The 16,451-nt window shown below is 39.6% G+C and overlaps 1 protein-coding gene across 1 annotated transcript in view; it reads left to right on the top strand.

Annotated features, from left to right (window-relative positions):
• Positions 1–16,451, top strand: part of SMARCA5 (SNF2 related chromatin remodeling ATPase 5) — a 29,965-nt gene extending 13,514 nt beyond the window's left edge. The window contains exons 7-24 of the mRNA XM_070757784.1: positions 1,050–1,205; positions 1,294–1,425; positions 2,498–2,566; positions 3,657–3,766; positions 3,907–4,133; positions 4,883–5,004; positions 5,084–5,236; positions 5,518–5,650; positions 6,256–6,404; positions 6,549–6,668; positions 6,762–6,872; positions 8,495–8,608; positions 8,783–8,905; positions 10,310–10,442; positions 12,687–12,805; positions 13,763–13,975; positions 14,646–14,756; positions 16,164–16,451. Coding sequence (XP_070613885.1) covers positions 1,050–1,205; positions 1,294–1,425; positions 2,498–2,566; positions 3,657–3,766; positions 3,907–4,133; positions 4,883–5,004; positions 5,084–5,236; positions 5,518–5,650; positions 6,256–6,404; positions 6,549–6,668; positions 6,762–6,872; positions 8,495–8,608; positions 8,783–8,905; positions 10,310–10,442; positions 12,687–12,805; positions 13,763–13,975; positions 14,646–14,756; positions 16,164–16,229 — 2,361 coding nt within the window. The 3' untranslated portion in view covers positions 16,230–16,451. The remainder of the gene's footprint in view (positions 1–1,049; positions 1,206–1,293; positions 1,426–2,497; positions 2,567–3,656; positions 3,767–3,906; positions 4,134–4,882; positions 5,005–5,083; positions 5,237–5,517; positions 5,651–6,255; positions 6,405–6,548; positions 6,669–6,761; positions 6,873–8,494; positions 8,609–8,782; positions 8,906–10,309; positions 10,443–12,686; positions 12,806–13,762; positions 13,976–14,645; positions 14,757–16,163) is intronic.

Below are 16,451 nucleotides of genomic sequence, written 5' to 3' on the forward strand. Positions count from 1 at the left end.
TGGCTGTCAACTTTTCTTTTTAAAACTGGGCAGGAGCTGACTTGCCTCCCCAGTGCTAAAAAGAAAAGTTGACAGCCAGCGCTGCGACTGACGGAATGCTGAGCCTCCCGTTTTCTCTCCCCCCCCTCGCCCCTTCGCCTCCCTGTGTTCCTAGGAGAAGTGCTGGGGATTGAGGCAAGACAGACCTTCTGCTCCTCACCAGCACTTCTCCTAGGAACAAAGGGGGGCGAAGGGGCGAGGGGGCGGAGAGAGAACGGGAAGCTCAGCATTCCGTCAGCCGCAGCGCTGGCTGTCAACTTTTCTTTTTAAAACTGGGCAGGAGCTGACTTGCCTCCCCAGTGCTAAAAAGAAAAGTTGACAGCCAGCGCTGCGACTGACGGAATGCTGAGCCTCCCGTTCTCCCCCCCCCACCTCGCCCCTTCCGGTTTCGGCGTTCGGCAACGGAGTCCGGCGCTGGGGCCATGCGGGGCCGCTCATCCAGGGGGGCGTGGACTGGCAAGCGGCAAGCGGCAAGTGATCTTGGGGTTTCCCCTTTGCCTGGGCGGCGGGAAGACCAAGGGAAGGTTCCTTCAGCCGCCCAACACCTGATCCGCTCCGCAGCGCGGCAACGGGGAAACCCCATCTTCGGCTCCTCGCTGCTTCCGCGCTGCGGAGCAGATCAGCTGTTGGGCGGCTGAAGGAACCTTCCCTTGGTCTTCCCCGCCGCGCAAACTCCACCATCTGCGCATGTGCGGCCATGAAAAAAATGGCGCACATGCGCAGATGGTGTTTTTACTTCCGCATCCAGTATAACGCGGAAATCGGTTAGCGCGGGAGGTCTTGGAACGTAACCCCCGCGCTAACCGAGGGATCACTGTATATGTACGTATATATATATATATATATAGATAGATAGATAGATAGAGAGATAGAGATATACAGATATATACAGATATATACAGATATATACAGATATATATGTATGTAGATTGTTCTGAGTTCGGGTTTTGCCCCATGTAATATATATATGGATTATTTCTTTAAAATGTTCAATATTTTCTCTGATTAAGGCTGCTTTTGTGAGAGATGTTTTGCTGCCAGGAGAATGGGATGTCTGTGTAACATCATATGAAATGCTCATTAAAGAGAAATCGGTATTCAAAAAATTTAACTGGAGATACCTAGTTATTGATGAAGCCCACAGGATTAAAAACGAAAAGTCGAAGGTAATTTTAAATACCCCATTTAGGTAAGAATTTAAATTTTTCAGATTGCTTTCCTGTGAGATGTTTATAATAATTCTTTTTCTTTCAGTTGTCAGAAATTGTGAGGGAATTCAAGACTACAAATCGGTTATTGTTAACTGGAACACCATTACAGAACAACCTACACGAACTGTGGGCACTTCTTAACTTTTTATTGCCAGATGTCTTTAACTCAGCTGAGGTAATGTAGGAAAATATTTGTAATGCTTAGCGGTAAATATGGCTGAATAAAAGATGATATGACTTTAATGTAGATGAAGTGATTGGTAAGAAGTTTGTTGGTGAAGCCTCAGTGATCCTGATCTAAATAATTGTGTGCCAATTGCTAATAGAAATAGCAAATGATCATCATTTGAAAAACTGTAATTAAAAGGGAACTTAGATGTAGGTTTGCCCCTTTTGATTAAGAAGCATTTTTCACCAAATAGAAATAGTTTTAAGCAACAGCAACAATTCTGTAGGAATTTAATAGTTGAATTCAATGAGATAACAACAACAATCATAATATAATACTGTCAAGAGCAGATTTGACTGTGGCACTGTGAGCTGTTCAGTATGAAATAAATATTATAAAATTGAAAATAAAATAATTTTTATAAGTGTTAAAGCCTTTGAAAAAGAAACATTTATAGCAAGGTAGAGAATAACTACCATTGAAGATGGTTATCTTCATGAGCATAACTCTTCGGTTTTGTAGAGTATATGATGCTCAGAGAATAATGCTATTTGATCCTGTGTCTCTATTTTGTAAGTTGGAAATCAGCCTTACCTTTAGTGCTACTTCATTTTTTCCCACCGATAGCCAGGTTTACTTTATAAAATGGAAATCAAATGATGGCTATAGTAGATCTGAAAAATCATTAAGAAGTATTATTGTGCTACCCATAATCTGTATCAGTGTTTCATATGAAATTATAGATAATGCGAGAAGAATGGGAGCATGTGCATTTATCAAATGTTGACATGAATATCAGCCAACAGAAATTATGCTAGCAAGATTCCTACATTATTTTAACAAGAAATTGAAACAGAATTGAAATATATGTTTCATTTCTATTTCAATTTAAAAAAAAATATGTTTCAATTCTGTTTCAAATTTAAAAAATATTTTCTGTTTATTTAAAGCAGAATTTTAAATAAAGTTAAATTCTTCTGTTTGTATTTAATAGGTGTGTGGGTTAGGAATATTTTATTAAATGCTAATTTGTTGATAATGAATTATTTGATTATAAATCATGTTTTTTTCAATGCAGGATTTTGATTCATGGTTTGATACAAACAACTGTCTTGGGGATCAAAAATTAGTAGAAAGGCTTCACATGGTGAGTTTCTTTTAAAAAATGAGCTAACTTTGGTCTATTTTTACTACATAGCTGTCACTCTGCAGCATCTCTATGTATTCTGCCTGGAAAGTAATAAAAATTTTCCCGAGATGCTGTTGGTATACATACTACTACATTTTTCAGTTCCATAAATAGCACAAATACAGTGTTCCCTCGATTTTCGCGGTGGTTACGTTCCAAGACCTCCCGCGAAAGTCAATTTTCCGCGAAGTAGTGGTGTGGAAGTAAAAACACAATTTTTTGCTATGGACAGCCAAAAACTACCCCCACGCACCCTTTTTCAAGGCAGCACAAGGAGCCGGGCTTGAAATTGGGGCAGGGAGCGACGAAAGTGCGGAGGCCGGCAAAGATTGCTTTGAATGTCGGCTGCCCCCGCCCCCCCAGCGCCTCCGGCCCCCTCGCCGCTACCGCCCGCCCGCCCGATCCACCCCTCTCACCGGCTTTCTTGGGACACGGGTCCTCCTGCAGCAGCGCTGGCGGCTACGGCTTCTCATCCTCCTCATTCGGCCGGTAGCCACTTTGAGCGCTTTGAGAATGCCCGCCCCGCCCCTCTCACAGTCCCTTAGCTGAGAGCGCTTTCGTCCTAGCTATCAGCGAGGGGGCTGCAGGAGAGGGAGAAAGAGAGAGCAAGAGGGGGGAGAGTGGAAGGTAGAGAGAGAGAAAAATTATAGAAAAAGGGAGAAAAAAAGAGAAATGAGAAAATGATTGAAGCAGAGAATGACAGGAAAGAAAGAGAGAGAAGTGACTCTTGGTGATGACATATGACGTCATCGGGTGGGAAAAACCGTGGTATAGAAAAAAAAACACGGAGTATTTTTTAATTAATATTTTTTGAAAAACCGTGGTATAGCCGTTTCGCAAAGTTTGAACCCGCGAAAATCAAGGGACCACTGTAGTTTCATGGTCATTGAGACATCTAATTTCCTCTATGTTTCTTTCCAAAAATGTTATGTGTAAAGGCGTTAGAACCACAATTAGATTGGAAAGCTGATCCTTTAAAAAGAGAAATTAATCCAGTAATATAAAATATAATTATTTTATGTTTAATATTATTTATTATACTTGTCAGGTACTACGGCCATTTTTGTTACGTCGTATAAAAGCTGAAGTAGAGAAAAGCTTGCCTCCAAAAAAAGAAGTTAAAATATATATTGGTCTCAGCAAAATGCAAAGGGAATGGTAAGGAATTGAAATTAGTATTTGAATAAATATAACTTCTCAAGGTTGCTGATTGCTTTTTATTATTATTAAATCTTGAAATATTTGCATTATAATGATGCAGGACTGAGAGCCTCAGTGGTTTTTTTCTTTCAATATAGGTACACAAGAATCTTAATGAAGGATATAGATATATTGAACTCTGCTGGAAAACTGGACAAAATGAGACTGTTAAACATTCTCATGCAGTTACGAAAATGTTGCAATCATCCGTACCTTTTCGATGGAGCAGAGCCTGGTCCCCCTTATACAACAGATATGCATTTGGTTACCAATAGTGGCAAAATGGTAGTTTTGGATAAATTGTTGCCAAAATTGAAAGAACAGGGTAAGTATTTTATTTTACTGCTAAAAATTATTGGATAAAAATCAAGAAAATGTTCCCAATTGCTTTCACTCTCCATAAATATCTCTGGGACCGTCTTCTGCCACACGAATCCCAGCGACCGGTTAGGTCCCACAGAGTTGGCCTTCTCCGGGTCCCGTCGACTAAGCAATGTCGTTTGGCGGGACCTGGGAGAAGAGCCTTCTCTGTGGCGGCCCCCGACCCTCTGGAACCAGCTCCCCCCAGATATCAGAGTTGCCCCCACCCTCCTTGCCTTTCGCAAGCTCCTTAAAACCCACCTCTGTCATCAGGCATGGGGGAATTGAAATTCCCCTTCCCCCTAGGCTTATAGAATTTATACATGGTATGCTTGTATGTATGAGTGGTTCTTTAAATTGGGGTTTTTAAGATTATTTTTAATATTAGATTTGTTTACATTGTCTTTTTATATTGTTGTTAGCTGCCCCGAGTCTTCGGAGAGGGGCGGCATACAAATCTAATAAATACAAATACAAATACAAATAATGATGCTATTAATTTTTGTAAAATTTGTAAAAGTAATTTTGTGTTTATAAATTACCTTCTGTTGTTTGCTAAGTATATATTATAAATTTTCAAGGATTTCTAATAGCTAAGTGTACTCAGATAGTATGTTGCTTTATGAGTATACTAACTTATTTCAGATCTTCATAAAATTTATTTAGAAGAATTTATTTGACTAACAATTTTTAAATTCTTTCTTCGTGCAATAGGATCACGCATCCTAGTCTTCAGCCAGATGACAAGAGTGTTAGATATATTAGAAGATTACTGCATGTGGCGAAATTATGAATATTGCAGACTTGATGGGCAGACACCTCATGATGAAAGACAAGTAAGCATGCAGAAACAAGATGTTTATTTGTTTGTCTTCGCACTCAGTGTGAATTTACCAATTCTTTTTTTTATTGTAGGCTTCTATTAACGCATACAATGAACCTGACAGTTCAAAGTTTCTCTTTATGCTGAGCACACGGGCTGGTGGTTTGGGAATCAACCTAGCTACAGCTGATGTTGTAATTCTATATGATTCTGATTGGAATCCACAAGTAGACCTTCAGGCTATGGTAAGCTTGATTAGTATGAAACCTTGTGTTTAAATCTGACTTTTACCTCCAGGGATATTGAACATGCAGTAATATGTTTGCTTCTCTGCCTGGATTTTTGATAAAAACTATTGCAATAAAATAAGTTTTCTATGGTAATTATTAAATATTTTTAAATTGTAAAGATTTAGACTTCTAAAAGTTATTCCAGGGAAATGATATTTGTTCACCAATTCTGCATTGTTTATATTACAAAAATGTCATTTTAATGAATTTAATATTCTTTTTTTCTTGCCACATAGGATCGTGCACATAGAATTGGTCAGACAAAGACTGTTAGAGTATTCAGATTTATTACCGACAACACTGTAGAAGAAAGAATAGTAGAAAGAGCAGAAATGAAACTTCGCTTAGATTCCATAGTTATTCAACAAGGTAAAAAATGTTACACAGTTTTTTAATACCATATGTCAGCTAAATATATCCAGACTGAGAAGAAATGTATAAAAATAAAAAAGATTGTTAAGTACTGTAATGGGAAAATATACCCAAAAGTTTTGTCTAGACATAGGTTTGATAGTAAAAAGATATATCTATAATGTTGATTTAAGAATAGTTGATGTTATAATTTAAATTGTAAATAGTAATTGCAAGAATACAAAACTTGTTTTGAGAGAAGTTGCAAGTCTTATCCACTAGTGTGAATAATTGAGTTTTTATATATTGTTAGATGAAGAGAAAAAACCACAGTATAAATATTCTGCTTAATGTTGGAAAATTGTACTTAATATTTAATATGAAAACTTGGCTTCACCTTTTCCTGGAATAGAATTACAAATTACATTTGAGTAATAAAATATTGCTTGGTATTACACTATTGTTTTAATCACGGTCCAGCTTTCATTACAGAAATAACTATATATTTTTTAGCTTCAAACACAAGTTAAATGTAGTGTCAAAGAATTGCATGTTGTGCCTGTTTTTAAAACTTTTTTGTGGAGTTACCAGTCTCTTGAGAATATTCTCTTTTATATATATAGGAAGACTAGTAGATCAGAATCTGAATAAATTGGGAAAAGATGAAATGTTGCAGATGATTCGACATGGAGCTACCCATGTCTTTGCTTCAAAAGAGAGTGAAATTACAGATGAAGACGTGGATGGTATTTTGGAAAGAGGTGCAAAGAAAGTGAGTGGATATTAGGAGCTATTTTAAAAAAAGCTATGCTAATCCACTTAATTCAGATTTTGTCAAAAAAAGTATATTGACTGTATGATTACTTTTGTCGATAAAGCAGATTGTTACAAAACACTAATCTCTTTATATATGTAGACTGCGGAAATGAATGAAAAACTTTCGAAAATGGGTGAAAGTTCACTCAGAAACTTTACAGTGGATACTGAGTCTAGTGTGTATAACTTTGAAGGAGAAGATTACAGAGAGAAACAAAAGGTAATGCATTAATTTCCCTTCAATATGTCCGTTAACTTTACTGTCCATTTATGATGCTCCCATACAATTTTCTAAAAGTACCATATGTTGCAGATGGCATTCACGGAGTGGATTGAACCACCTAAACGTGAAAGAAAAGCCAACTATGCTGTTGATGCTTATTTTAGGGAAGCTCTTCGTGTCAGTGAACCAAAAGCACCAAAGGTGAGTGTCATTCAAACTTGTTAAAAATTGAATAATTGGAAAAGTTTGTAAACTTATTCCTAAAATGTTTTATGTACATCAGTAGCCATATTGTATTGATGAAACTTTTGGAATGTAAACTATTGAAATCAGATTTGTGTGTGCTTCTATCATACTTGTTTTCAACTATGTCTATTCAGACAGTGGTTAGAGATAGAATAGAAAATGATTTTCTTCCCTATACAGTGGTATCTCATCTTACGAACGCCTCTTCTAACGAACTTTTCAAGATACGAACCCGGTGTTTAAGATTTTTTTGCCTCTTCTTCCGAACTATTTTCACCTTACGAACCCAAGCCGCTGCTGCTAAGATGAAGGGGTTTCTTCCCTCCCTTTTTTTAAGAAAGAAAAGGGAGGGGTGGCTTGGAGGGGGGAAAAGACTCCATTTAAATAAGTAGGAGAACGGCGTGTTTGCAAGCACTGAAAGGGTGTCTTTTGAAGAAAGAAAAGGGAGGGGTGGCTTGGAGGGGGGAAAAGACTCCATTTAAATAGGTAGGAGAACGGCGTGTTTGCAAGCACTGAAAGGGTGTCTTTTGAAGAAAGAAAAGGGAGGGGTGGCTTGGAGGGGGGAAAAGACTCCATTTAAATAAGTAGGAGAACGGCGTGTTTGCAAGCACTGAAAGGGTGTCTTTTGAAGAAAGAAAAGGGAGGGGTGGCTTGGAGGGGGGAAAAGACTCCATTTAAATAAGTAGGAGAACGGCGTGTTTGCAAGCACTGAAAGGGTGTCTTTTGAAGAAAGAAAAGGGAGGGGTGGCTTGGAGGGGGGAAAAGACTCCATTTAAATAGGTAGGAGAACGGCGTGTTTGCAAGCACTGAAAGGGTGTCTTTTGAAGAAAGAAAAGGGAGGGGTGGCTTGGAGGGGGGAAAAGACTCCATTTAAATAAGTAGGAGAACGGCGTGTTTGCAAGCACTGAAAGGGTGTCTTTTGAAGAAAGAAAAGGGAGGGGCGCCCCCCTTGCCTTTCTTCCTTCCCACTCACCCTTTTAGCCTAGCCTTGCTTCTTCCACCCGCCCCCTTTAGCTGCTCCTCCCTGCCCTCTGTTCGCCTCCCTTCTAAAGTTTGGGATTTTCCTGAAGGATTTGCACGCATTATTTGCTTTTACATTGATTCCTATGGGAAACATTGTTTCATCTTTCGAACTTTTCACCTTACGAACCTCCTCCTGGAACCAATTAAGTTCGTATCATGAGGTACCACTGTAGATTCAGTTTCTAGTTCCTCCAAAAAAATAACATAAATCAGTTCCATTTATTGAAATTAGAATTTTTATATGTGTCTGAATATATGCTTTAAATTTTGTTTCTACATTGTTTATTTTTCCCCTGTTTGTTTTGTAATAATAGCAAACAGTGACAATAAGTCAAGCAGAATTGGAGGATGCAAAATTAAACCACTCATGTGTATAGATTTCCTCAATTAATTAACAATTAAATACACTTATGTATCAATGGGGAGACACTTTCCGAGAGAGGGGGACTAGTATAAAAAGGAAGCAATTTGTATTTTATGTGGAAATTAAACCCTGCTTAACTTCTGTTACTGAAGTGATTATGATTATAGTGCAATGTATCTTTTTTTTAAAGGCCCCGAGACCTCCAAAACAACCTAATGTTCAGGATTTCCAATTCTTTCCACCACGTTTGTTTGAATTGTTGGAAAAAGAAATTCTTTATTATAGAAAAACCATTGGATATAAGGTATTAATCATCCATGTTTTGCTTTTTCAATTTGAAATTAAAAGTTATTTATGTTTTACTATATGACAGTAAAACCACGTGTTTTGAGTAAAGCCACTAGAGGTTTACATAAGAAACTCTATAATATTTTTAGAGCATGTAAACTAACTACTCATACAAATATAAATTCTTTAGGTACCTCGAAATCCTGACTTGCCAAATGCAGCTCAGATACAAAAGGAAGAACAAATTAAAATTGATGAAGCTGAACAGCTTACTGAAGAAGAGCTAGATGAAAAGGAAAAACTACTTACTCAGGTATTCCTCACCTGCTAAACAAATTATAAACTATCCTTAATTCCTTTTCTAGATTTACTACCGTGTTTCCCCGAAAATAAGACACTGTCTTATATTAATTTTTGCTCCAAAAGTTGTGCTACGTCTTATTTTCGGGGGGTGCCTTATATTTCTCAAATAAGACAAAGAAAGTGTACCGTACGGTACACTGATTACGGTACGGTACCTGTCAGTATGGCACCTACACACACAAACGGCGGCACTTATATGGTACAACAGTATACTCCCACTATTGCAGCTTCCGGCCACCAGAGGAACTACAGTCTACGTACTGTAGTGGAGACTGTAATGGCGGTGAGACAGTGCTGTACTGGACGGTACAAAGCGATGGAAGGGGCCAGCAGGGGACGCCACATTATTACGGTACCGCTATGAACAGCTTTGAATGGTACCATATGTTTTTCCATCGTACCGTATGTAAACTTGAGTACGCCTTATTTTCGGGGGGTGCCTTATATTAGCAAATTCTGCAAAACCTCTGACATGCCTTACTTTTGGGGTACGTCTTATTTTCGGGGAAACAGGGTAGTCGCTGTAAAAAAAGTGTACTTGTTGTAAAGGAATACAAAATTGAACTACAGTTTTGTTCTGCAACTGATGACTCTATAATTTGATGGACATTGTTTTGCCAGTAACTACAACTTGTAAGTTTAGTCAATACAGTCACGTTCTCTGTTGGCCTTTTTTGGAATGGCCTTTAATTGTTTAACTGCACTGTTTTCTACATGAGCCTTTCATTGTTTTATTAGTCAGAATAATATTAGGTTAAGACTTCCAGAAACTAGTGTCCTCCAGTCCAAGTATTGAATCGAATTTTATTACTCTCCAATACTGTTCAGTTCTGTTAAATAAATTCAACAAATTTATATTTATTTATTTATTGGATTTGTATGCTGCCCCTCTCTGTGGACCCATCATTCAAAGCTTTTGCTGGATATAGTGGCATAGAAATGACATAAACAAATATTTATTGTACCCTTTCCTGAGTTGAAATCCAAAAAAGGGAAAGATATTATTTGTTGGTATTTCTTCCCTGAAAAGGTACTATTGACCTTTTCTAATCAAGTTTATACTTCTGGAATAGCTTTTAAAATATGAGAATGACCAGAATGTGAATGAAATTGAGGATCGTTATTCAATCATAAAGAATTTATGGCTATGACTTAGGGAAGCAAGAATTGCAGACTTCATTAGTCCCATTAGTGTGGTTATGGTCACGGAACCTATTTAAAAATACTTAGAAGAATCTGAGTTTATCCTCAACTGGATAATGTAATTTTTCAAGCCCTAGCTTCAATAATAACCCAATTGATCTTTGTCTTCTAATGGAGAGTAATATTAAACAACTTTATTCTTTTTTTGAAGGGATTTACAAACTGGAATAAAAGAGATTTCAATCAGTTCATTAAAGCTAATGAAAAATGGGGTCGTGATGACATTGAAAATATAGCTCGAGACGTGGAAGGAAAAACTCCAGAGGAAGTAATTGAATATTCTGGTAAAACACCATTTAAAATTTTTTAAAAATATAAGAAAAGGTATATCCGGAATCCAGTCTGATACATGCTGCCATTTTCACTCAACTCATTTCCATAGTGTGTGTAACATAAATAGTAAAACATCCTTAATAAGTGTAACACTAAAAGGTACATAGTAAACAATTAAACAGTAAAGCGTTTACAATAAACAGTGAACAAACATTTGAACATTAATTTGCAAATACAGTGGTACCTCGGTTCTCGACCACAATTCGTTCCAGAAGTGTAGTCGAGAACTGATTTGGTCGAGTACCGAATTAATTTATCCCATAGGAAATAATGGAAATGGATTTAATTGGTTCCCAGCCCCTGTTGACTCGCTGGGAACCAATTAAATCTATTTTCTTTATTTCCTATGGGATAAAAAATCTGAGGAGCTCTATAAGAGCTCCAAGCTGCAGGAAGGGTGGGGGCGGCTGCAATCCCGGCAGCTTCGGGGGGCTCCTTTCCTCAGTGCTTTGTCTTGTTACCTGTAGGCAGCTGCATCAACTTTCTCCTTCCCGGTGGTGGCTTCCCTTCGAGCAGCAACCGCGCCGGGAACATCGCTTAATGAAGGGAAGCTGCTGGAGCGGCGGCAACTGCTGAGATGGCTCTGGCGGCTTCCCTTCATCATGTGACGTTCCCGGCGCTGTTGCTCCTCGAAGGGAAGCCGCCGCCGTTGCTTCTCTTTCTTGTAGCTTCCACTGACTTGCTGCCAAAAACCTGCAGAAGAGTTTCGCTTTATTCTGGGAGAATGAGCATGAACACAACTTAAGCTTTAGCAAGCCAAGAACCATAGAGTTTTTTGGTGCATTTTAAGTGCACACTGATCATCCATAAACAAGAAATCAAGATAACATATAGATTACAATAATGAGCATGTCTGTGCAAAAGAAACTCATTTTGCTTTTTTCAAAGCTGGCATTCAAACTAGCCAACTCACCCAAAGATATTCATTAATTATACCAAACTTGTAAAAATTGATACTATATTATTTTCAAAATTTAGTGTGTGGGTACATTATGCTCTTGTCCTATTGTTTATGGAGATTTCAGACTACTCTTGAAGATAAAGATACACTGTTTCAGACAGCCTGAATCCCAACACCAGGCACAGTATGCACATACAGCTCCTGTTATGGTGAACCTATGGCACATGTGCCACAGGTGGCATGTGGAGCCATATCTGTGGGCAGGTGAGCTGTTGCCCTAGCTCAGCTCAAGCATGCATGCACATGCCACACTGCCCCTCCCCTCCCAGGAGTCTCCATGCAGCCTGTTTTGGATGCCAGGTAAGTACAGGGTTTGCATGGAGGTTCCGGGATGGCATTTTCAGTCTCCAGGGGTGGCGGGGGAGGCAGTTTTCACCCTCCTTAGGCTCTAAGAAATTCTGGGGAAAAATGAGCCTACTGGGCCCACCGGAAGTTGAGAAATGGGGTGTTTATGGCTTCTTCAGGCTTCAGTGAGGCCTCCTAGGCCCAAAACGGGGTGCGGCAGGACAGTGCGTGCATACATGGGGGCTTGTGCATACATGCATGTGGGGTGGGGCAATGCTGGCGGCACAGGCACACACATGTGCGGGGACAAGACATGGGGGCATTGAATTATGGATGGGGCAGCCATGTGCTATTGCGCACATGCGCTTTCAGGACCCGAGGGGAAAAAAGCTCACCATCAATGTTCAAATTCAGCAAGTCGAAATATGGGCACTTTTGAAGAATGTACACATGTTTGTGTGAAGGCTTTAAGATTATATGTAATCCTGCAGCATTGTGACCATATTATAAAAGCTTTATCTAAGTCTTTTAGCAGTTAAAAATATTCATTTTCTTTACATGTTGAACTAAGTTTAACACTTTGTTAAAAAAAAGTGTGAAGCACTAGCATAATCAATTCTTAATGGGGTAAGATGAGTTAAATCAGGGATGTCAAAATCTCATAGTCACAGGCTGCAAATTTGAATACCTCTGAGTTAGATGTTCTCGCAGTGAGATAACAAGGATCAGCTCTTCTAAAATGCACACAAATCAGTTTGTCACTGTTTAAAGGTGCTTTATGACAAGCTTGTGGAAGTAAATCAAAAAATATATCCTCAAATCTCAGAAAAGGTGTTGTTGACCCCCATCAAAATGAAAAAGCCACAAATCCATTACCAAACTTAAAGAATGCTAGGATTTACTTTGCAAGCATGTGAGACAAAACTAATGCATTGCTTACTTTCTTCAGCTGTTTTCTGGGAACGATGTAATGAGCTTCAGGACATAGAAAAGATTATGGCGCAAATTGAAAGAGGTGAAGCTCGAATTCAGAGGAGAATTAGTATTAAAAAAGCACTTGACACAAAGGTAATTGCCTTTTATGTTGTAACATGTGAAGGAGAAGGGTAAAATATTAATAAAGGAGGATGCTATTGGTTTTTAAATATTATACAGTGATACCTCGTCTTACAAACTTAATTGGTTCCAGGAGGAGGTTCGTAAGGCGAAAAGTTCGTAAGATGAAACAATGTTTCCCATAGGAAACAATGTAAAATGTAAATGCATGCAAGGAAAAAAAATCGCAAAAATGGTGTTCTGCTGGGTGCCGCCGCCCGGCTGTCACCTTTTGAAACAGCCGGGGGGCTTCTCGGACCTGGAAGTTCGGCAAATGTTTGGCGTTCGGGTTTGGGAGGCTCAACGGAGGTGGGGAATCCCAATAGGGAATTCCATGGGCGGAGCCTCGACCTCAAGAAGACGTCCTTCCCGGAGTCCACATTTCAGCTGGCCAGGAGAGACGTCTTCAGTGAATCACTGCAGTTCTTAATTTATTAACATGGTTCTGGCCTCCCATTGACTTTGCTTGGCAGGTCGCAAAAGAGGATCACATGACCCTGGGGCACTGTAACCCTCATAAATATGAACCAGTTTTCAAGCATCCAAATCTAAATGACATGGCCATGAGGATGCTGCAGTGGTCATAAGTCTGAAGAATAGTCATTGGTCACTTTTTTTCAGTGCCGTTGTAACTTTGAACGGCCATTAAATGAACTTTTGTAAGTTGAGGACTACCTGTACTTGAAAGTGATGAATGGCTGTACCTTGCCCACTGTACAGAAGAAGAGCTGCAATAATTACTCAGAAAAAACATTATAGTGTGGAGTAAGGAGAATACAATTTTTTCTAAGGCAGGGCTGACATTCCTAACAGTTTATAGTTAAGGCAGTTACTCAAAGGACCCATTATATTGAACAGATTGGGGTATTCTGACATTGCGGTATTGTTTACTGAATGCTGATGCTTTGTATGTTTACATTCATTTCTTAGATTGGTAGATACAAAGCACCGTTTCACCAATTAAGGATATCATACGGTACTAACAAAGGGAAGAATTACACAGAAGAAGAAGATCGGTTTTTGATCTGCATGCTTCATAAGCTTGGATTTGACAAAGAAAATGTTTATGATGAATTGAGACAGTGTATTCGAAATTCTCCCCAGTTCAGATTTGACTGGTTCCTCAAGTCTAGAACTGCAATGGTACGTACTAGTTTCTATTTGTTTTTGTTAGCACCTGGTTAGGGCTAGAAAGAAACTTACTCAGAGCAAGTTGGAGTAATGAAACAAACCTCGCAAAGACTTAGGGCTAGAAAACATTCTTTACAGAGAGAAACAATGAAAGAGTCTGCAAGGTATGAGCTGGGAAGATTGTTAGCAGCTAGTTAGGGTTGGGGGTGAGTGGGAGCTACATTCAGTGTATAAGACGCACCCTAATTACCAGCCTAATTTAGGGAGGAAAAAGGTGCGTCTTATACACTGAAAGATATGGTATTCTTCAGTAGTGGTTCATACAGCTGTACATGTTTTTTCTTTGGAAGCTCACCTCCATAGCTCAGTATTTCGGGGTTTTAGTACAGTGGTAGATAACTGCTTACCTTCCAGGTGTTTAATGCTACATTCTTCAAATCCCATTGAAGAATATAATGATTCCCAAGAAATGGAGCTGTAGTTCCAGATACACAGTAGATGCAAGTTGTTGAGAACTAGCCTGGCTAGTTTGGAAGGCTGGGGGGATGATTATTCTACCGATTTTTCCAAAGTTTTGTTTTACATGTGAAAGCATCTATACAGTGAAGTGGATTAGAAATAATGTAATGTCATTGTGTAAAATTCTTTACACCACTGAATCTCCCGTTTGCTCTTGATTCAGGAATTACAACGAAGATGTAATACCTTAATCACTTTGATTGAAAGAGAAAACATGGAATTAGAAGAAAAAGAGAAGGCAGAAAAGAAGAAACGTGGACCTAAACCATCTTTGGTGAGAGTAAACCCTGTTTAATTCTGAAAATGCAGATGAAAGAAAATGATATAAATAACATGTATGGGACAAGATTATGAATCCATATTAGTTATAGTTTCCTAATCTTCTAGTTTTTTAAACAGCACACCTTAAGTCTAGATTTGTAGGATGAATCACATTTTTATATTACTCCATTCTAAATGGTATAGAATTGAGCAGGTTTTTAAGATAGCCTTTGCAATATTTCTTTCTAGACTCCTTTTCCCATATTATTTTAAAAAAAATGATGTACAGTAATCCCTCGCTATATCGCGCTTCACCTACCACGGCTTCACTTCATCACGGGTTTTGAAGTCAGCGTTGGCACAGATACGACGCTTAGAAGTTTGGAAGGGCAGGACAAGTGCTCAGCTCATGCTCAGAGAGAAGCTTCATTTGAATCATTTCACCACACAAACAAGCGCTAGAATAATTCCAGTGGGACTCCCGATGTAAACGAAACCCCAATTACGAATGAAAAGAGCGCCATCTCTGTCACTTCTTCCTCGGAACTATGGCTAGGGGTTGGCCGTTCCTTTTTTCCCCTCCTGAATGAAATGCATGCGGAAATAGCGCCCCCCCTCCCCGGGCCCCCCGCTTTTCCGTTTGGCCAGGCAAGAGAGCCAACCAGCCCGCGGCTGGGCGAATGATGAGCGGGGCGGGGACTGAGCTCCGGCGGAGGCCCGTCCCCTCGTTCAACCCGCCTCACCAGTGCCGAGAAAGCAGTCTTTGGAGGCGCGCTTAGTGGTTGGCGGCGGCGGTGTGCTTGGGGTTGTAGAAAGAGGTCCCGGCAGCGCGCGAACGAGCGAGCGTGAGCAAAGAAAGGAACGCGACGCAGCGGGGATTTCCAGACTGGGCTCGAGGGCGGGAGAGGAAGTGCTGGGCGGGTGGAGGGGGAAAAGAAAAGAAAAGAGAGAGAGAGAGAAAAAAAGAACCAGCCGGGGCAGCTCACCAGGGACTTTCCAGCCGGGGCAAGGCAAAAAAGACGTTTGGCCGAACTGCTGCAAAGAACAGCAGTGGGTCGGGAATGCTCGGGGGCCGCAATTCTTTTGCCCCCTTCCCCTTCTTTTCCTCAGGCGCAGAGTAAGTAGTAGTGGGGGGGGGGAAGGTTAACCGGCCGTTGCTCGCCTCCGGTGGGAAGGAGGAGAAAGAGGGAGCAGGGAGCGTCCCCCCTAAAGGACTATCAGTCGATAAATTCCCCATCGCGGATTTCACCTATCGCGGCCGGGTCTGGAACGTAACACCCGCGATAGGTGAGGTCTTACTGTATAATAAAAAACAAATTATAAAATGTTTTTAACCTCACTAAAGCTTTACAGTAATTGAAATCATGATGAATAAATTTCTCAGAGCTGAAACTCAATTTTTTTTTCTTTTCTGATTCAGACACAGAAACGTAAATTGGATGGTACTCCTGATGGAAGAGGAAGGAAAAAGAAACTAAAGCTGTGAATACTAAATTCTTGTAATCACTAAATTTAGGCTAGTTATTTAATTTTACGGGTCTTCATAAGATGTACTTTACAATTCTCAACTATTATGTCATTAAAGGACATTGGGTTCATGTGTTTACTTGCTGAACTAGAAGAGTAACGTAGTTTCACGTTTTTAAAGAAAACAGCTGTGCTGAACATTTTTTTACCATTAACACTTGAAATAAAAAAATAGGCTTCA

Source organism: Erythrolamprus reginae, chromosome 7, assembly GCF_031021105.1.
Source record: "Erythrolamprus reginae isolate rEryReg1 chromosome 7, rEryReg1.hap1, whole genome shotgun sequence".
Classification (NCBI taxonomy): domain Eukaryota; kingdom Metazoa; phylum Chordata; class Lepidosauria; order Squamata; family Dipsadidae; genus Erythrolamprus; species Erythrolamprus reginae.